Below are 21,836 nucleotides of genomic sequence, written 5' to 3'. Positions count from 1 at the left end.
AACAAGCCAGAATATTGAATCGCAAGTTCATCCGCTAAACGATGCATGTTCTGTTTATAAGCAGCCTCTTGTGGGTTTGTTGCGTGGTCTGCTCCCAGCCTAGGAGCTACAGACATTTCTTCAGATGCTCTAATCAAAAGACAAACATATCTTAGCTGTTTGTCAAACACCAGCTTTTCATTACATGGGAACGCGGCAGAAGCACAACATGCATTAAGGCAACATTATTGGGAGATAATGGCACCATTAATACTCCCCAATGAAAACAGCACTACGCCGTAACTAGAATAGTTGGGGGAAATTGCAGATTAGCCAGTCGTTTTACATTTTATTGGAGAAAGGAGAATACAATGATACTGAATGGAAACAGGATCCTTGTTTTTCAAGAGGGGAGGAGTGGGTTTCCTTAAATGCGCTCCCGGCTGAAATAAGAGCCTCCCCATTTCTGACAATTTCTTAAAAATCCTTGAAGATACATCTGTTCACCCAGTATTTTTAATTAAATGCTGTTTGAATAGTTTTAACATGGTTTTAAAATGTTGTTTTAAGATTTTGCATTGTTGTAGAAATCTTTTAAATTTTTTAAAATCTTTTTTTTTTAATTAAACAGTTGAATGCTAGTTCATTGTCCTCTTATTTCCACAACCCAACTTATACGCCAAAGACTTTGTAAAGAAAATGACTTCTTTACTGCTTGGCCACAGCTCTTCTCTCATCCCAGGTTTGCGTGTGTGGATTGTTTTTTCCACAAGGCTTCCCCATTTCACTGAAAATTTACTCCGTGTGCTATCAAAGAGCAGGTAACAGAGAGAGAGAGAGAGACAGAGAGAGAGAGAGGTAAGAATGTTAAGAATTAATCAATACAATCTATGCTTCTGAGCAACACACAATTACTTTCCACAGCAGGAGAGTGGAGATTTCACTCAAAATTGCTCTCCACCCTCTTAATTACACTTCTGGTTATACGTCTGTTTCAGAAAGCAGTGCTTTCAAAAAAGGCAGCCGCTGAATGGGAAGAGGCACAAAAGGGTGAGAAGTTATCGAACAAACACACACCAGTTGCTGCCATGGATGTATCAGAGGCAGCAATTCTGGGCTGTTCCATTTCCGACGGCAGCTGGCATGGAATGTTCTGGAAGCTTCCTGCAGATGGGCACCACCTGGATGCAGCCGGCGTTCGGTCGGAAGACGCTAGGGTTTTCGAACTGGGCACTCTCTGGCGGCAGGCTCAGGAGGCTTGGTGTTCTCAGTATTAGAACTGAGCTCGCAAGCCATTCACTTATGGGGTGGGGCCGTAACTCAGTGGGAGACCATCTGCTTTGCATGCAGAAGGTCTCCGGTTCAATCCCTGGCAGCATCTCCAGGTAGGGCTGGGAAAGACCTCTGCCTGAAAGGAGAGGAGTCGCTGCCCATCAGTGTCGGCCAGAGTTGCACTTCAGCCCTCCAGCTGTTTTTAGACTACAACTCCCATCATCCCCAGCCACAGTGGCCAATAGCACAGTGGCTCCCTATTGGCAAAAACCATTCATTCTACCACCTTGAGCAAATGGGCTGAGTTTTCCTTTTGTGTTGGGATCCTGACCTATATATACACATATGGGTTGGTTTTCATTCTGAACCAAAACTTGCAAGCTGGTGTCGCTGTGCCTTTTCCCTCTTGTTACACAAGGGGGAAATGGAGGGACAGTGCTGGTGGCAGCGAAAGAAAACAGACTGCCTAAGCCCTTTTCCCTGAAAGGGACTCTAATCAGCCGCGATGCAGCTGCGAGGGAGTGTTTTGTGTTCCTGTGATTTATTACTGCAAGGAACGGCAGACATTGTTTGCCAACGTGTGCTTCTTAAACACCAAAATGGTTTCTCAAGAAAAAACATGCAGACTGAACTGGTTTTTGAAGCTGCTGGCCTTTCCTTTTCCCCCAGATGACTGTCTGTTAAGATCTTTGGGGGGAAAGTTAAAAGCGATGCAAGGACAAAACTGGCATTGCTGAAAGGGAGTAACTAGTTATTACTAATACCGGAGATGAAGACTCGGAACATAGGATGCTGCCATATACTGAGTCAGACTGTAGGTCCATCTAGCTCAATATTGTCTGCCCAGACTGGCAGCGGCTTCTCCAAGGTTGCAGGCAGGAATCTCTCTCAGCCCTATCTTGGAGATGCTGCCAGGGAGGGAACTTGGAACCTAAATGCTCTTCCCAGAGCAGCTCCATCCCCTGCTGAGGGGAATCTCTTCCAGTGCTCACACTTCTAGTCTCCCATTCATAGGCAACCAGGGTGGACCCTGCTTAGCTAAGGGGACAAGTCATGCTGGCTACCACAAGACCAGCTCTCCTGTCTCCACCCCAGGTACTATTTGGCATGGGGTGTGGGAAATCCCCATAAGTGCTAATTGGTTGTTTTGTTTATTTTGTCAAATACCACCCTCAGATGGGGATTGAACCAGATCAGAACCTCATCAGGGACAAAAGATTATAGCCCCCTATCCACCATCGGTCCCGATCCAGATCAGGGCAGTGGGGGGAAGACCGTGACGTATGCTGTTTACAAAATAAAATCGCGCTGGCATGTTTCAGTGATGTTGACAATATAGTTTTGACATCAAGAACCCACGGATGTTCAGATCAGTCTCAAGTGGTGGTGGGGAGGGGGGAATCCAGACAAATAAAAGGAACTAGCTGGGCCAGGCACAGAGCATGTGTGTCTTTTGTTCACCAGTGCCACCCCCACCCCTGCCGTTTTCTTCCCCCCTCTCCCGCTGCCGCTTCAACCACCCACCCCCGCCGCCATTTTTTCCCCTCCGGTCCGTCCCCGTCACTATTCGGCAGCTGCTCACGAACTCTCGCAAGAGCTGCCACACATGGGATTAGCAACAGGTATGCCTAAGAAAGAGAGAGATAAAGATGGTTAGCAAAGTTAGGTGCCTCCTGTTTGATCAGATCGGGCTCGATTCAGCCCCTTTCGGCAGCCTTTTGCGCCGTGTCGTTTCTGATGCAAAACTGCGAATACCAAATGCATGGCTAGCAGAGTTAATTGCCTCCTGTTTGATCAGGTGACCAAGGCCAGTCTGGGGTTGCTGTCGATAGGTTACTGCTCTTCCAACTGTATCGCAACTGGAGTGCCAATCTGCACACTCCGAACAATTAAGCAGCAGCACAAGAACTTAAAAGATCAGCCATCCAGCCCGCTGAAAGGGCCTATTGCACTTAGATTGCAGAGCGAGTGGAGCTGTGCTTCTTTGTATTCATGGCAATATTTGTCTTGATTAAAGCACGGCCAGATTTTGTCACATCAGGCCTGGCGGGGCCAAAGGTGGCGCTTTCCATCTCTCAAGCCTGCTGATCTTTTGTTGTCCCTGATGTGCGCGGCGTAGACCCCACATCTGTTCAAGTCTGCTGTAAGCCAGGCAACGTTCCAGCCATATCTTGATCGGCGTTAATCAACCCCTGGTTGGGCAGGTATCCAGGACAGGCACCTGAGGTTTCTCTCCATCAGGTCATCCTGTCCATGAACGTAGCTAAGTGTCCTTCCATAAGAGACGCACGTCATGCAAAGCAGCTGGGTTTTGTTTTTTTAAAAATGGGCCTGCTTCTTCAGCTTGTCACCTTGGCTCTCCATGGAGCACCTTGTGCCACTTATGGACTTTGACGTGTTATCTGCCTTGGCAGCTGATGAGGGGCTCTTCTCACCCAAGCTGCTCGGTGCATTGGCAGAGGCATCGGAGCATCCTGCTGAACGGACGAGCTGGTTTATAGCAGCAATGCACCACTACTGCAAATCAGGTGAGCTGTTTCCCGTGGCTGCCATCCATTCCTGCGCCTACCTATCTCTGGAAGGCTGTTTTCGTCCATGAATAAAACATATTTTTTTCCCCATTGCAAAATCTCTACTCCCTGCACATTTTTATCAGCAACAAGCAATTGCTTGCAACGGAAAGGCGGGGCGGGGGGAGAAATACAGCTCTGCTGATCAGGTTTATTCAGAGCTTCAGATTCCATTAGAGAGGGGAGAAGACAGACGCATGAGTGGTCCCGCTTCTGTTCTCCTCTTTGCTTCAGCACACCATGCTCAAATTAGCCTCGTTACATCTTACAGTTTGTAGTGGGCCCCTTAGCAGGGGCGGCCCTTCGATGAGGCAAGGGGACACAGTTGCCTCGAGCAGCAGATTATGGAGGAACCAGCCGGGTGGCAAGTTCCCAGGGGAGGAGCACTTCGGGACTGATCTGACCACTGCCAGCTCGCAGTCCGTGCAAGCCTTCCCTCCTCCCCACTTCCCTGCCCCCCATGCCATTATCAAAGCTTGCAACTCTCTGTTTCAAAAGGGGGCTGCCCGCTTCCAGGGACATGAGGCAAAATAGCATTTGGTGCACTGCAATACTTTGATCTTCCCATGCTCCTTAGCTACTGTTTTCAGAGGGCTACAGGCAGCACCAGGGGAGCAAGTGAGAGTCACACACCCCAGATAAGTGAAAGTTGCTTCCTTCTGTACTCAACTCACCCCATTGCTGGACCCCCATGGTTACCTGAAGGCCATTTTCACCTACTCAGATTGTTCCATCTTCCACAAAGATTGCCTCCTATTCGGTTCCAGCCAGAGCCAGGCCCCCTGCTACTACTGCGAATATTTATATACCGCTCTTCAACAAAATTCTCAAAGCAGTTTACATAGAAAAATAAATAATACATAAATAAGATGGTCCCCTGCCCACAGAGGGCTCACAATCTCAAAAGAAACATAAGGTAGACACCAGCAACAGCCACTGGAGGGATGCTGTTCTGGGGCTGGATAGGGTCAGTTGCTCTCCCCCTGCTAAGTATAAGAGAATAACCACTTTAAAAGGTGTCTCTTTGCTCAGTTAGCAGGGGTTCAGCACTGCTGAAGCTGGGATGTAAAGACAAGACATCGACCTTGGACAGCTCCAAAGGACAAGGGAGATCAGGACTGTGGAAAGCTCCAAGCAGGAGATCAAGAGAACTGGGCACAACAGCATGAGATGGATGTTGATCCAGCAGATGCATGGAGCTGGCTGCCGGTGTTTGTAGCTGCTGCCCAGTAGCTGCTGCCCAGGTGGAGTGGATTGGCTCACCTCTTCCCTGGGGAAGGCTCTGTATTTAAAAGGGCCTTTTTCAGTTATCTAAACTTTTCCAGCAGCACTCGGAGACTTCTGCTTGGGCTGGCAAGTCCTCAAGGAACTCGTCTAAATCAGGATGAAAGCCGAGCAGGCTTCAGGTCCTTCTGGGGGTGCTAGATCTGCTTCCCTTGGTTCTCTTGGAGTTGGGGTTGCATCCCAGTGGCATGAGATAGCACAGGGTCTGGGTCATAGAATCTCCTGACCCTATCTTATCTTCTGCACTGCCTGTTTTGTCCCCTAATTGGGAGGGGGTCCCATATCTGAGTTCATGACACCCCTGCCCCTGATTGTACCATATTTTTAAGGGGGGAATCTTAAACTCAGGGTCATCTTCTGCCTGAGTAAATATGGTACTTTGCACAGCACTGTCTGCAAACGCGCCATCAAAGATCCAATTGTGGCTGTCGTTTCTGCTTCTAAATTTAGTTAACTACCTTGAATAACAGCAACCCGAATCTCTAACCCTCCATCAACAGACGGCAGACGTGGGGAAGAGGGAGACAGACAAGTCCTTCTCCCGCAGACAGGACAGCCATTCTGTCCATAAAAAACCAGCCACTGCAAAAGACAGCCCATGTGTCAGCAGTTCTGTTTTGCGTTAATTGAAATAAAAACCCCTTCAAGTATATCTTGATTATCACTCGTCTCCAGCAGGGGAAGGCAGTGCTATGAGTCACAGGGAAAAATCATTGTGTTGGAGGGCCAAGTGGAAGCCAATCCAGGATATAAATAGAACAGATTTTTTTTTAACAAATGTTAATGTCACTGCTCCCCCCTAAAAAAATTAAAACCTGAAACAGAAAGGTGTGTTTAACATACATTTTCCAGAAAGTATCATTTGTGGATGTGGCAAGTGGGTAGCTCACCTTCACCTCCTTCTCCTGGACAATGGTGAGTCAGGAAGGGAAGGAGGGTGGGCAAAAAGTGGCACATGGGCTGGGAACAGACTGGGCTGTCACCCTCTCCTCATTATAGCACAGCAGCTGAGCCTGGGAGGTGGAGGAACTGGCACAATGGTGGTGGTAGAGAGAGAAATGGTGGTGGTAGAGGGTTGGATGAGTCCACTGCTTCTGATGCTGCAGCAGCTGCCACCAGAACTACCAGTCTCATATGAACATGGGAAGCAGCCATAGTAAGCATCTTAAAGTGTGCTGTCAAGTCGATTTCAACTCCTGGTGCACATAGAGCCCTCTGGTTTACTGTTGCCTCTTCCCACGCAGTATGAGATGATGCCTTTCAGCATCTTCCTATAAAGCTGCTCCCCGACATCGGGAGATATCAAAACAACAGCTCATGTGCTCCTTTATTGTCAATTTTACCAAGATATCTGGTGTAAACATATAAACCCTTGTATTAATTGCCATCCAGGTTGTACAAATCCTTTTTATCCTGATGATCTTTTAAATGACCAGAATGACTTGAGATCCTATAATGTGGCTAAGTTCTGTTTGATAGCCAGTAAAATCTGCCAGGAGTTCCATTAAGAATCATTGTTAACTGATCTGTATGCTTAGGTATGTGCTTAAGCATGGTATTATAAATCTGTAGGTTATGTAGGGTTGGTTTGGTTTTTTTGTTGTTGTTGGACTTCTGTTTGTAAACTGTGCTGGTCTGTGATCATAATAAAAGAATTGGATCGAATTGAGCTAGATGGACCAATGGTCGGACTCAGCAAAAGGCTGCTTATGTTCCTACTAAATGCTTAGCCTTGCAAATCTGACAGAATTGGGCTAAAAGTAACCAAAATAAATACATTTTTATTTTTATTTTTTCCTCAAATTTGTATACCACCCCAAACTTTCGTCTCTGGGCGGTTTACAATAACATAAAACCAGTTTAAAACATATACAAAAAACTTAAGAACAATCTAACAATTTAAAAATAACTGTAGAAAATAAAACCCCAAAATATTAGGAAGCTGAGAAAGCTTGGGCGAAAAGATGGGTTTTCAGGTGTTTTTTTAGAATTGCCAGAGATGGGAAGGATCGTAACTCAGCAGGGAGCGCATTCCACAATCTCGGGGCAGTGACCGAGAAGGCCCATCTCTGGGTAACCACCAAACGAGTTGGCGGTAACTGGAGATGGACCTCCTCAGATGATCTCAATGGGCGGTGGGGCTCGTAGTGAAGAAGACACTCTCTTAAATACCCAGGGCCTAAGCCGTTTAGGGCTTTGTAAGTTAGAACTAGCACTGGAAACCTAGTGGCTTCCGGACAAAATACTTCAATATACATCAATTCTTCGGCTGGCTTTCCTTGAAAGTGCAAGTATGAATGAGATATTTGTCTCCTAGAATCTTAGTTGTCTGTCTGTCCAAGGCATATCTCTGCCTCTCCTGTTGCCTTCTTAGGCTGTAGGCCTGTGGAGGAGATTTGTTCCTTTCAATATAGGTATTGTATAGTGCCTACCGGCTGAAGTGTGTTACGTTATTGTTATTGCCGTCTTAATGACTCCTTTTGCTTAATGCGTTCAGAAAATGCGAGCCTTCTTCCCCCTGCAGCCACAAGATGGCAACCTTTCCTTTCATACTTCTAATCCTTTTCCCATTCTTGAAACCCTAAGGAACTTTTGGAAAGAAGTATTATAGTAGGGCAGGGACAGACCGGTTTCAGACCACCAATAAGAACATAAGAACCGCCCTGCTGGATCAGGCCCAAGGAGGCCCATCTAGTCCAGCATCCAGTTTCACACAGTGGCCCACCAGATGCTGCTGGAAGCCTACGGCAGGAGTTGAGGGCATGCCCTCTCTCCTGCGGTTACTCCCCTGCAACTGGTACTTAGAGGCATCTTGCCTTTGAGGCTGGAGGTGGCCTATAGCCCTCTGACTAGTAGCCATTGATAGACCTCTCCTCCATGAAGTTATCCAAACCCCTCTTCAAGCCATCCAGGTTGTTTGCCGTCACCACATCTTGTGGCAGAGAATTCCACAAGTTGATTGTGCATTGTGTGAAAAAGTACTTCCATTTGTTGGTCCTAGATTTCCTGGCAATCAATTTCATGGGATGACCCCTGGTTCTAGTGTTCTAGAACCTGGTTCTAGTGGTTCTAGAACCCCTGGTTCTAGTGGTTCTAGAACCCCTGATTCTAGTTTTCAACTCTTAAGCAAAGATCAACACTCAGTGTTTCTTCTGGACTCTCTGACAAGGTGGAGAGAATCGAGAATGTGTTTTGGTGCACAGGACCATTCATACGAGGGCCATGCAGTCTACATTATCCTTAGCAGAGGGCCATATGGTGGTGGGAGTCAGGCTTGCCTGGTGAGGGCTGTGAAGCTCTCGCCCCTTCCCATTCTTCTCCCATGCAAGAGGATCCCAGCAGCAATCTCAGTAGCTCTCCCTGGCCTGAAGCATATGCCACTCAACTAGGTCAGTAACTGGGAAGATCATAACCCTCTTGGAGACTATATACTAGTCAAAACCTTGGAGACTATCCTGAGTATTGCAGAGACCATCAATGGCTACTAGTCAGAGGGCTGTGGGCCACCTCCAGTCTCAAAGGCAGGATGGCTCTGAGAACCAGTTGCAGGGAAGTAATGGCAGGAGAGAGGGCATGCCCTCAACTCCTGCCTGTGGCTTCCAGCAGCATCTGGTGGGCCACTGTGAGAAACAGGATGCTGGACTAGATGGGCCTTCTTGGGTCTGATCCAGCAGGGCTGTTCTTATGTTCTTAGACCTGAGACCCACCCACACCTCGTGTTCAAAACTTGAACAATGAGTGGACAGTGTACACACGTTCAGATCTGTACACAGGTACAGTCATCCATATGATATGTTGAACGCAGATACAGAAGTACACTTCTTATCTGTACCAGGCATTTGAAGGGCCAGGTTCACTTTTACAATGAGCCCAAGTACAGTCATTCACACAAGTACATGGATGATTGTACAGACATCTGTACACTCATACAGCATAATTGGGCTGAACTGGGCTCTGATATCCACCCGTTCTAGGTTCAGCACCAGTCAAGACAGGATGGGTCACTCTGATCCAGACCATGACCACCACCCTCCATCAGTCACTGTCACTGAACCACTATCCATCATTCTGACCATTTTAGTGTCTGCAGGTGGTGTTGGGATCTCTTCAGTTTGCTTAAGGTTTTCTGTCATTTTGGGGGTCCTTTCGACTATATATCGCTTTTCAACAAAACAGTTCTCAAAGTGGTTTTCATAAAAAATGAATAAGAAGCAGAAGATGGCTCCCTGTCCCCAAAGGGCTGTCATGAAGCTTAAAAGCCTGAGATTTCTCTATGTAAACCACTTTGGAAACTTTCGTTTAAACGTGGTATATAAATATTTGCTGTTTGTTGTTGTTTGAAAAGCCAGCAATGTCCCCGTCGCCTGAAAACCACCACCACCAGCCTGAAAAACCAGCATCTTCGTGGCAGCACAAGCTTCCTGCCAGGGACTAGAAACTTGCGATGCCTTTAAGCGGCCAAGGTTCTTTGGTTGATTTTGCTGCGCAGGAGGACTAGCCCCTGGGGCCACGAGAACTGCGCAATAATGTTTTTAGTCATCTGCTGCATTCAGTGTGTGTAGGAACTCTTGTTTAACAGCCTGCCTTGCTGAATTCAGATCATAGAATCAGGCGCTGGGGGTAGCCGATCTTATCGCATGTCAAATGGATACCGGAAGTGAAGTCCACGCGTCCCTCGCTGTCTTCTTTCCCTAGAATCGCCCTATCCTTTGTTATGCTGCTTCCCCGTCCTGCTCGTACCGCCCCGCCCGCCGCAAGGAAGCCTTGCGTCATAAGGGGCGGAGCCAAGCGAGCGGCGGGCATTACCATAGAGGGAGGAGGAGAGAGAGGGGAGGAGGAAGCGGAAGCGGATCCGGTTTGGTTGCCTTCTGGCCGGGGGAGTGGAGGGAGGATCGCTGGCTTCGCCTCGGAGTGGCTCCCGCTGCAGCCCCACGTCCCGGTGAGTCCTGGCCACGCGACCCCCTTGGTCGACCCCCTTTGCCCCCCCAGGTCCCTGGGAGGCCCCTTCTCAAGCCCCCCCCCCGCCCCTTAGCCCTCATTTCAGTGCCTCGTTTGCTGGACACCCCCCGTTTCATGGAACCCGCTGCAAGAATGGAAGGACTATGTATTATTGCCTTTTATTAACAGTTCCCCCTGCAAGAATGGAGGCATTATTTTATTGTTGTTATTGTTATTATTGTTATTATTTTCCACTGCAAGAATGGAGGCATTATTTATTATTATTACTATTATTGTTATTAGCAGTTTCCAGTTCCAAAAATGGAGATGATAATAATAATAATAAGTTAATGTCTCCATCCTTGCAGTGAGAAATGTTGTTATTAATAACAGTTCCTCCTGCAAGAATGGAGGCATTATTATTATTATTAGCAGTTCCCACTGCAAGAATGGAGACAATGATAATAATATTTAATAAATGTTCCCATTCTTGCAGTGGGAACTGTTGTTGTTGTTGTTGTTGTTAACTGTTTCCCCTGCAAGTATGGAGGCATTTTTATTAATTATTATTTTATTATTATTATTATTTAGAGTTAGCACTGCAAGAATTGAGACAATAATAATAATTAATAAATGGCTTCATTCTTGCAGTGGGAGTTGTTGATGATGATGATGATGATAACAATAACAGTCCCCACAACTGTTCCCACTGTAAGAATGAAGGTGTTGTTGTTGTTAACAATATTTATACCCTGCCCCTCCAGTGCTCTACTGCTCGGGCCAACTTACAACATTAGTAAAACCAGACACTATATAGACGAGTCTTAAAAATTAATAAAATTTAAGAAGTCAAATGACCAGGCTAAAATTTAAATGACAATTTTAACTTTTGATTTTAGTTTTTATCATATGTTTAAAAAAAAAAAAAAAGCTAAAGACTGAGAAATCTACCAGATATAAGCGGTGGATAAAATAGCCATGGTAAAATATCCAGAAATAAAAGTATTTTAACTTTACATACAATAGGACAAGATTAATTTGCTGGGTGTTTTAAACCTTTATTCACTAACACACTCTTGAACATTTCAAGTGCTGCGTTTATCCCGCAAAGACATTTCCGTGGGAATGAACCGAGATCCATTACATCATCAATCTGTTATCTGACAAACTGTTCATTCTGCAATCACTGCCAAGTCTGAGTTCAAATGTTTTTTAGCTTCCGCTTGCTGAAATGCCGTAGGCTGATTATTGGAATGCTGGATTCCTCATTGTGGTGTGCAGTTATAAAATGGCTTCTCATATATTATTGGACACAGAAATGCTGAAGCCATTGGCCAATATCACCCTACCTGAAGACCTGGGTCTCTGAATAATTGCCCCTCTCAGCTTCTCAAGGTGTGTTGAGGCACTGGCTGTCTTCCCCATAGAAACCAACTACCAGCTGGCTCTCCATTTTGTTGCGCCAAAAGGAAATGAGTCACGCCACATCACTAGAACAGGATTGCACAACTTTGGACCCCCACCTGATGTTGGACTACAACTCCCATCATGTCTTACTATTGGCCACTGTGGCTGGGGATTATGAGAGTTGTAGCCCAACTCTTGGAGGCTAAGGTTGTGCAGCCCTGCTCTGAAGCAAGTTACAGTTCATTCAAGCGAAGTTCTTGTTTTGCATTAATTAATTAATTAACTGCATACTTTACCCACCCCTTGGTAATGCCTCATTGGTGTGTATCTTCCAGGGACCATGATTTCTGAAAGCGGCTCGTTTGTGAAGGGCATGATGCTTGGGGGGGTCTTCTGTGCGCTGGTTACTCTTCTAGGACATATTAAGATGGGCCATAGCACAACATCTCATGAGCACCGTCACCTTCAGGCTCCCAAAAAGGAGGACATCCTAAATCTCTCTGAAGACGAGCGGCTGGAACTGAGCCAAAGCATACGTGTCTACTGCATCATCCTCGTCAAACCAAAGGATCTTGGGTATTGGGCAGCCGTGAAAGATACGTGGAGCAAGCACTGTGACAAAGCCGAATTCTACAGTTCTGAGAATGTCAAAGTCTTTGACTCCATTGTGCTGGACACCGATGACATGTGGACAATGATGAGGAAAGCATACAAGTTTGCCTATGAAAACTACAAAGACGACTACAACTGGTTCTTCCTGGCCCATCCCACGACGTTCGCCATCATTGAAAACCTCAAGTACTTCTTGCTGAAACAAGACTCTTCGGAGCCCTTCTACACAGGACGCACGGAGACCTCCGGGGACCTGCAGTACGTGAACGGGGACGGGGGGATTGTCTTAAGTATCGAATCACTAACCCGGCTTTACAAAGTCTTTAACGACCCCGATCAGTGCCCCGAACAGGCAGGCATGATTTGGAAACTCTCGGAGGATAAGCAGCTAGCCGTCTGCTTGAAGTACACAGGGGTCCATGCGGAGAATGCCGAAGACTCTGAAAAGAAGGACATCTTCAATACCAAGCCGGTTGGCTCTCTTATTAAAGAGGCCATGTCCAGTCACCCCCAAGAGGTGGTGGAAGGCTGCTGTTCAGATATGGCCATCACCTTCAGTGGGCTGGCCCCTAATCACATGCATGTGATGATGTATGGCGTGTACCGGCTCAGAGCGTATGGACACAGTTTCAACGATGCGTTGGTTTTCCTACCTCCCCCAGGCTCAGATAACGATTGAAGATTGTTTCACAGGAAATGTATGTAATGCATATACAACGTGTAGTCTTAATGCAGGGGTTCTCCAAGTTGGGTCCTCAGATGTTGTTGGACTTCCAACTCATAATCTCCAGCCACATGATTGGGGATTATAGGAATTGAAGTCCAACATCTGGCAAGCCAAGCTAGAGAACCGTGGTCTTAATGCATTGTGTCCTTCAGCAAACCATGTGTACACAAAGGTGGTACAAATTTTGTATTCGGTGGTTTTGGTGTGATTACCTTTTTGCACAACTTGCTTTTGTAATCTTTACAAATGGGGAAAGGGGGTTCATTTTAAACAAAAAAAAAACATTTTATACAACTTTAACTCAAGTGTCACAAATTGTTCAAGAACCAGATCCCCCATTGTCAACAACTGTATAGTGGGTATGTATATTTAAAATGAGAAATTATCCTTGCTCTACAGTAAATTAAATCTATTTTTTCAGAGTTCTGATTTGTGTGTGTATTCCATCCTTTAATAGCTATACTTCTTGGAAGATGTCCAAACAAAGCTGAAACGTACCCAATTTCTTCTGCCTTGCATGGGGAGCTGAACCACTTTGCTCATTTCAAAATCACACATTACGCTCTCTGTAAATATGCTAGAATTAGAATGCTTCCAGTAGCACACACAGGCCAGTAGTGCCCATCTGTTGTGGCTAGACCTCACCTTTGCTGTATGTAGCCCTATAGTTGCATTTATGGTGAGCAACCCATGGGCTGGGCTCAAGAATCCAATGGTGGCACGTCCATTGCATACAGAAAAACTCCGCTTCAACTGCCAGTACCTTTAGACAGGACTTTAAAAAAAAACCTCTCTGAAATCCTGGAGAGCCACCGCCAAATAGTGCAGACAGTGGCTACCCATCCATCTAGACAGCTAGACGGACAGGTAGCAGCTTTGCAATGGTTAGTAAGTGAGCTACTTTAAAGTGTGTCCATGAGCACTGCCACCAGAATTGTTTTTCCTTTTAAGGCAGGAGTGCCCTGTAGGCCAGAGGTTACATTAGGAATGTACCTCTGTTTCCAAAATAGTGTGCCATGTGGCAGGGGCCAGTGACTGTCTAAGAAGCCCAAGGACAAAGCTCTCTTGGGCCACTTCATGATTGTGGTTAAATCTATTTGCAACACTCCTTAAGTTGGCAGGAAGGTGTTTCTATCAAATGAGTAACACAGTTCTGGGTTATTTTTCATATACCTTTCAATATCTTCAAAAGCATTGGCTTCACTCTAGTGCAGCATTCACCTGCACATCTACAAACTCTCATCCCCCTAAAGAAAATTAATGCTCATGTTTTGAGTGACTGGGTGGTATCTGCAAATGACTTGAGTTACAGACCGTAATAATCCATTTATTTATCCCTTCCCCCTCCCTACAACAAAAATATTTTGAATGAAAGACAAACTTTCATGGGTTTTTTTTTTCAAAATGGAACTGTAAGGGAACCACCTTTCTACTTCTTTGAATACCTTAAGTATACATAATATGAAAATAGAATGCAAAACACTCCACTACAATTATTCAGTGGCACAGCAGGGCAGCCTTAGAGACAGCTCTTTCCAATGTAAGCATTTCCCCCCAATGTATGATCATTCTTTCACAGCAAACAGATTGTCAGAACATGGGCCATGACCTGCTTTGCCAGCTCCAAGGACAAACTTCAAAAAGGTAGACCTCGTGCATGCATCTGCACACACAAAGCACTTCTAGGAAGACAGCCTTCTGCTACCATGTTGCTTTATTCCCTGTACAAGAACGCAAGAGCTGATCTGTACATTCAGGAAAATCATACACAACACCCCTCCCAGGAATCAATGGCTACTAGTCTTGATGGCTCTAGGCTACCCCCATGTTCAAAGGGAGGAGGCCACTGAATACCAGTTGCAGGGGGCAACAGCAAGGGGGGGGCCTGCCTCCATCTCTTGCCTGTGGGCTTCCCCAAGGCATCGGGTGGGTCCCTGTGGGAAACAGGATGCTGGATGAGCTAGGCCTTGGGCCTGATCCAGCAAGGTGCTTATGAATGCACTATACCAGAATGCAGCCGTTATGCTAATGAAGGAGACTCCTTGCACTTGGAAAGTTAGCACATGATGGGGAAGGGTTCTAGTTCAGCCATGGCCTGGCCAGTCAAAACAAGTCTTTGTTCAGAGAAAATGTTTACATGGGGAGAAGCAACGATATAACCAGTTGCTGTTATCGCAGGCCCTGCACAGAGCAGCCGAGGTTCCATAACAGGGAGACTTCTCTACTAATGGGGGATGACCCGTGCGAGCACAATATCCCATTTCTGGAGTCGCGTGACACTTTTTTCCATTCTTTTGTAAGTTTGATTGTTTTAAGAGAACTAAAATAAAACTGAGAAATGACGTTATCAAAGATTTCAAGTTAAAGCTTATGGATTAAGGTCTAGGAAGCCATTTCAGCTAAGAGGCTGTCAGGAGTCATTTGATTTATTTAGCCACTGAACAAAATAAATTTGTACATTCAGTCACATTAAAAACAGAAGAATTACAAAGTAGTCCACATCTACAGGAAGTGCATTCCCATGAGCTGCACACTTTCTGCCACTTCACTTGTATGTTTTCATGTGCCAGAGGCCATCATTTAAATAGTGGATATTTTCAATGCCAATCCCTTTGTTGACTTTCTCTCTGCGGAGGAAAAATGCAGGGGGAGGGGAAAGGATAGAGAACAGCAAAAGAAATAAATGGGTTTGAAACCTCAGAACCACATTCCACTAGTCAACTGCCGTTCTTTTAAAAGGCGGCAAGGTAGAGAGGGGAAAGTAGAAACACAGGCTGCACAACATCGTGTGTGCTTTGCAATGTAGTCAGTCAGTCTTTATTATGGCCTTTGACCGAAATCTAAAACAAGTGCAAAATTTAAACGTAGCCGTATTGATAACTTATCTCTACACTGGATCTAACCATTAGCGAAATTTTGCATTCTTGAAAGTTTGCATTTTAAACAAACACAAAAACACACAGCTCTCTTGCTTCAAATGTTAGCTATGAGCAGGATTATACTGGCAAAATAGCTGAAGCATGATCAGGCTTTGACATTCAACAGCCTCAAATGTCACCAGACCATTGGCAGATGATGCTGTTGACAGTGTACAAGATAGCTTATGGGAGGCAAACTGCAACTCCTGCATTTGTAGGTCTGCCCAACAGGTGGCTTCTGAACAAACTAGTGATGTAAGATGCACATTGGCTGGGACTATTCCATTCTACAGTGGAGACAGAGAGGAGAGAGATATTTTCCCTTTTAAATTAGGACTCACATATCTTCCGCTGACATCTTCATGACTCCAACGCACAGTGCATGTTGTTTTCCTTCGGCCATTATTGCCTACAGTAAGTCAGCTAAGGAAAATCTATGTGGTTTCTGGCTGTTTTGTTTTACACACACACCCACCCACAATGCAATCCCTTATGCAGGCTGCAGTTTTAATGCAGCAAAACCAACAGAAGAAGAAAAAGACACCTTCTCAAATGGCCCCTAGATTTGTTGCTTCAGAATGCTAACTCCCAATAGGGCAGGATGCTTTACAGAATAGTTAGCTGCTGCACTAGAACAGAGACAGGAAGAGGTTGCAGTGCTCCCTTAGGGTATTGAATGAGCATTAGGATAACCACAAGCTTTAACAGCTAGCTAAGGAGAGCCAGAGTTGTATTACAAGGCGGTTCTTCAGTTACAAATGCTCAGGTCTGCAACCCAACTGGATTCAAAAACTGAACACTAACCCCTTCGTTGTACTAATACAGAGTCTCCCTGTCACCCTGGCAGGCCTGCCACGTGCAACAGCAAAAGCAAAACAGCAGCCAAGGAAAAGCACCAGTCCAAGGATACCACAATCGTATCGCCGGCAGAAGGGTACAGTTTAGCTCCTGGGGACGTCAGGCCTGGACACATGATATTTGCTCCGCTAAGTACAAATTTAATGGCTCCTTTATCAACTTGTTGATGCGGTAGAATGAATGGATCTAGGAAGAGGAAGAAAGTTAAGAGCAGCAGTTATAATGCTGATGGGGGCTTAGTAATACACCTGAGCATGCAATGCCCTCAGCATTTAGCTTACTGAGAAGACCCCGCTGTACAAGATGCATGAAAATCAGAAGCACTATTGAAACATTTTGTGGTGGGTCCATACTCTTAGATCCCTAGTGTGCACGTGTTACCCAAGTCTGCGCATGAGCGTGGTGAAAGTTTTAGGCACCTTTTCCACTCACTGAGCAGAAGGCGTTGTGACTATCTTGTGAGTATTCTTGAAGCTGAGGTATTCATTCCCCTTTTTATTCAAGCCCTCCTTGCCACTGAGTTTGTTAGCTCAGCCCATCTAATTGTCTGTTAGCTACCCTCCAAGTCTGTGAACATTCCGCTCCATCGAGCTACTTTGTGACAGCTTTGTGACCCTACGGGTTTTTCTTCTTCTAATGTTTCGGAAACTGACCTATCTGCAAGTTGCCCCAAATCTGCCAGTACCTCCCTCTCACCTGCAGATGCTCCGGACATGGCCTTTGTGGCTGGGGATTCTGGGAGTTATATTGTTAGATTATAACTGGGGGCCCAAGGTTAAGAAACCCTGGTGTAGACAATACTGAACTAGAGAGACCAAAGGTCTGACCCGGCAAAAAGGAACTTTATACCTGTATTGAAGAATCAATGACAAATGCTCTCTTGCTTAGTATTCCAGGTGCTTTGCAAGTTCTCCATCGACTGGGCACAACTAATGAGGTTCATATAAAGACACGTTGAAAGCTTCACAGATGGGCAGGATAATAGCCACAGTGCACAGATGAGCATCTGTATATCTCTAACGTGTATAGCAACCTGGGCAGATAAATTGACCCTCTCAGGAGCTAGTGAAACTCCCTTTACCTTTTCTCCATTGTGCCTTCTCCAAATACTTACATTTATGAAGTAATCTCAGTGTGGGATAAAAAGGCCCTTCTCTTTGCCTGAAGAACAGCAATTCACCATTTACTGTGAGGATTTCTATATGTTCATGGCTGGAAGAGACAAAGTTAGTTAAAGCTTTTGTAGTGATTTTAAAGTGGAGAGGAAAAACCTCTTCTCTAATATTCCATTTCTCACATCCCCCTGCCCACCCCGCCACAAAAAAGGTACACATTTTCCAATATTTACATCAATCCACTGAGGTTGAAGTCATTATTGGGGAGAGAGTAAATGCCGGCAAACATATTAATCAAGCTTATTACCCCTGATAAATGTGCAGGGCCAGAATTGACTTTCCAGTTCTTTGGAGTAGCTCTGGAAATATGCAAAATCCTTTAAAAATCTGGCAAGCAGATTTCTAACCACCAGTGCTGTGTTTTGTTTTGTTTGGCGGATCCAGTGCCCTAAACTGATTGAGATCCGATTTAGCAAGTTTGAATTATATTAAATAAAACAAAACTAAACACATTCATCATGTTAGTTTTACATACTGTATAAACATCTGAACTGTTTTTCCAATAGCCAGAACTATCTGAACTGAAATATTTGATTAGGAATAATAAATTCAATTTTTAAAAGGGAGACAGTGTGGTTTAAATGTTATATGAAGTAAATGCAATGCTTTTCTTCCGTAAATGTTTTAGCTGGAATGTTTGTAAATGTTTTAAGATACAGCAATTCAGCAACATGGACTTCACTTACTTAGTTTTTTTAAAAAAAACATCAACAGTGGCATGACGACGAACATACTCATTTTAGCACATGCAAAGAGCTGCACATTTATATACAATTTCTTATTTGCAGAGCAATGGCAGGAGAGGGGGCAAGGCCTCACCCCCCGCCTGTGGGGTTTCCAAAGGCATCTGGTGGGCCACTCTGTGAAACAGGATGCTGGACTAGATGGGCTTCCTTGTGCCTGATCCAGCAGGGCTGTTCCTATGTTCTTATGTCAGCCCATGCATCTCAGAAAGGAGGGCGCTCCAGAGCCCAGAAGGCAGCTACAGAGAAGGCCTGACCCCAAGTCACCAAACGCATTGGCAGCAACTGGAGGCAGACCTCCACAGACAGCCTCAATATACGGTGCAGATTACACATTAAGGCAGCATTCATTAAATACCCTGAGGCTCAGCCAGGGTGCACAGCTCAAATGCCCCAGTGGGTTGGAACCAACCACAACAAGGTGTTCGGGGGCCGAGGTCTATTTCCAGCACATTACTACGTTAACATTATTTAAAATATTAATGAAAGCAATTGGTTACTTGTGGATCTTTTCCCCTTGTCAAAGGACCCACCATTTTAACTAAGACCCAAACAAATGCCAAGTCCTCTCAACTCCCAAAATTGTTGCTTTCCGGCTGCAATCCTAGGCATGCTTACTTGGGAGTAAGCCTCACTGAGAAACCTGTAGGACTATTTCCAAGTATACATGCAAAGGATGGTGCTGTAAGGCAGTTTCAGAGGAAGGAAAGATAGAGAAGAGGGAACTGATCCAAAGAGTGGCCACTCTGCCTTTCTGGGGTGCTGTTGCTGCAGGTTATGCCTACCTGGGGGCCAGCAAAAAAAGTCCCCACAGGCTAGATCTGGCCCATGGGCCTTATGTTGTGCACACCTGGCCTAAGCCATCCAGGACTTTATAGGGGCATAACCCAGAAACATACAGACAGCCAGTACAAGGTCTATCAAACCTATCACTGGCACAGGACAATTGCAGTACAGAAATACAAGGGCAACTTAGAGTGGAAGGAAACACTTACCATCGTACTATCTTAACAGGGTCTTTCTTTGGCATAATTTGGTTTAGCCATGGTTCAATACCAGGAAACTGGTCTATCAGTTGGTTCTTAATGCCTTTAATAACAGATGTTTTCAGCTGGATGCAGTTGGATACATTCTCCTTTTCATCAAATCTGCCAAGTGATGGGATATGAGAAATGATCTTTTGGTCTGCAATTTACTCTGCATGGTTAAATTATTAGAAGCCTTATCTACAGATACCTACATGCACAATGCAAGAGGGCCGATACAGATCTTCAAGCATTAACATTCTGTATCAACTGAAACTAAGAATGCCATCTTGTTTATTATAATCCGAAATACAGGCAGCTTCATGTGTTCAACAGAAGCTTCCTGTGTGCCTTCAGAAAATGGAGGGTGTGAAGGCAATAACACTCCCAGTCCCCAATGATTACTCCACGTGTCGTCCCATTTGGATACTTAGGACCAGTGTTCCCTCTAACAGGGATTCCCAGATGTTGTTGACTACAGCTCCCAAAATCCCCAGTAGCAATGGCATTTGCTTGGGGATTATGGGAGTTGTGATCAACATCTGGGAATCCCTGTTAGAGGGAACACTGGTCCTGAGATCTACTGCCTCTGGAGATGCCACTTTATTTATTTATTTATTTATTTATCTATCATATTTTCATACTGCCTGATATGTACATCTCTAGGCAGTGTACAAGATTTTAAATACACAGATTAGAATACACAAGGCACAATAAAAAGTATAAAAGAGTTATTAAAACAATTCTTATTAAATTTAATTCTGATTAAAAGCTTGCAAGAAGAGGAGAATCTTGAGGGTCTTCCTGAAAACAAACAGAAAAGGAGACGCTCTTATTTCAGCAGGGAGTATATTCCAAAGTCCTGGGGCAGCCACAGAGAAAGCCCAGACCTCAGTTGCCACCAGATGAGGTGGTGGCAAATGTAACCAGACCTCTCCAGAAGATTGTAACAGGAGACAAGGTTCATGACAAAGGAGGTAAAAAGGTAAAGTTGTGCCATTGAGTTGGTGTCAACTCCTGGCGACCACAGATCTGTTTTTTTTTCCTTTGGTACAATACAGGAGGGGTTGACCAATGCCATCTCCCACGCAGTATAGGAGGATGCCTTTCAGCATCTTTCTATATCACTGCTGCCCGATAGAGGCGTTTCCTGGGAAACCTACCAGCAGGGATTCAAACCAGCAACCTCTTGCTCCCTATGCAAGCTGCTTCCCCAGTGGCTGGCGGCACTCTCTTAAATAGCCTGGACCCACCCACCTGTGCCCCCCAACTGGTATTCAGAGGTATACCACCTCTGAATACGGAGGCTCCCTCTAGGCAGGCAAACGCAGAGGAAGATAATTCTATCCGTGAATAGGTCAGAACGCCTAGTCCCCGACAGAATTATCTTCTCCCAAGTCTGCCTACCCTTTTAGGGGAGCGGGGGGAATGCATGGACGTACACATAAGTCTTCACAGGCAGGCTGCTCCCAGCCCATAATGAAAGGCATGCTGCCTCTAAACACCGCGTCGTCATGCCTCTGGGAAACTCTCATGCCCTGCTGATTGTGCCGAGCCTCTGGAGTGCAGCGGTAGACTGCCCCTGGATAATGAGGCTTCATTCATACATGGGCCTTCGAAATAAGAGGCCTTAGACAAGCAGACACACACACACAGAGACGGGCGCGTTGCTCCCATCCATATGTGGAAAGGAAACTAGAGCCGCCCCATCCCCATCGGGAGAGCCCCATCCTAGGAGCACCTCCAGGGTCAGAATTCGCACTCATGCCCCTACTTTTCCCCCCCATCCCCACTTACTTTTTGAACATCCTGGGGGGGGGGGACTGGGTCCCCGCGAGACCGGGCGGAGGGAAGGCCTGGGAGGGTGGGGACTGACGCCCCTTGGCTCCGGAGTCGTCCCTCCCCACGCACACACACGAGGCGGTCTCGGGCCCTTCTTCCTCGACCACTGCAGCAGCCGGAAAAGAACCACGCGCCGCTTTACGGCCTTCGGCGTCGTAAAACACCACTCCCGACTCGAGTCGAGACGCCCTCCGGGAAATACGCAGGCACGCACGAGCTGGGTCAGGACTACGACTCCCAGCAGGCAGTGCGGGGGGGGGGGGGGCGCGAGGCCTCTGGCGAGCCCAGTCGTTGCCATGGAGACCTGTCTCAGTTGGTGCAACCAAACTCTGCAACTCCAGCCTGGTTTCTCCAGTGTAGCGAATTGCCCTCGCGATGCCAAAGTCACAGAAAGCTGCTTTACCCGGAGTCAGGCCGTTGTCTAGGCCAGACCCTGCTCAACTTCGGCCCCCACTCCTGCAGATGGTGGCCAATAACTTCCATAAT

At 45.9% G+C, this 21,836-nt stretch overlaps 2 protein-coding genes across 2 annotated transcripts; one reads left to right on the top strand and one right to left on the bottom strand.

The window, feature by feature from the left end:
• The first annotated feature begins 9,911 nt into the window (after positions 1-9,911).
• Positions 9,912-13,214, top strand: C1GALT1C1 (C1GALT1 specific chaperone 1). The gene is made up of 2 exons (XM_053274264.1): positions 9,912-10,044; positions 11,786-13,214. Exon 2 carries the CDS (start codon positions 11,791-11,793, stop codon positions 12,739-12,741), a length of 951 nt encoding a protein of 316 aa, XP_053130239.1. The 5' UTR covers positions 9,912-10,044; positions 11,786-11,790; the 3' UTR covers positions 12,742-13,214.
• A 1,983-nt stretch (positions 13,215-15,197) lies between these two features.
• MCTS1 (MCTS1 re-initiation and release factor) lies at positions 15,198-21,517 on the bottom strand. Its single transcript, XM_053274265.1, has 6 exons — positions 21,306-21,517; positions 19,479-19,631; positions 17,680-17,777; positions 16,618-16,751; positions 16,049-16,116; positions 15,198-15,416 (listed from the first exon to the last, which is right to left on the bottom strand). Exons 1-6 carry the CDS (start codon positions 21,314-21,316, stop codon positions 15,335-15,337), a joined length of 546 nt encoding a protein of 181 aa, XP_053130240.1. The 5' UTR covers positions 21,317-21,517; the 3' UTR covers positions 15,198-15,334.
• Positions 21,518-21,836: the final 319 nt, after the last annotated feature.

Source organism: Hemicordylus capensis, chromosome 11 (genome assembly GCF_027244095.1).
Source record: "Hemicordylus capensis ecotype Gifberg chromosome 11, rHemCap1.1.pri, whole genome shotgun sequence".
Lineage (NCBI taxonomy): Eukaryota > Metazoa > Chordata > Lepidosauria > Squamata > Cordylidae > Hemicordylus > Hemicordylus capensis.
Note: the sequence above shows the minus strand (reverse complement) of the source record. Positions and strands in the feature narration are given on the sequence as shown.

Bases quoted from the DNA above. Each gene is read 5' to 3' on its own strand.
- C1GALT1C1 (XM_053274264.1), top strand. From the start codon at position 11,791: ATGATTTCTGAAAGCGGCTCGTTTGTGAAGGGCATGATGCTTGGGGGG.
- MCTS1 (XM_053274265.1), bottom strand. The intron at 17,778-19,478 runs GTAAGTGTTTCC...TGTCTCTTCCAG, and splicing joins CCTGTTAAGATAGTACGATG to CCATGAACATATAGAAATCC. The intron at 16,752-17,679 runs GTAAGTATTTGG...TCCTCTTCCTAG, and splicing joins ACTGAGATTACTTCATAAAT to ATCCATTCATTCTACCGCAT.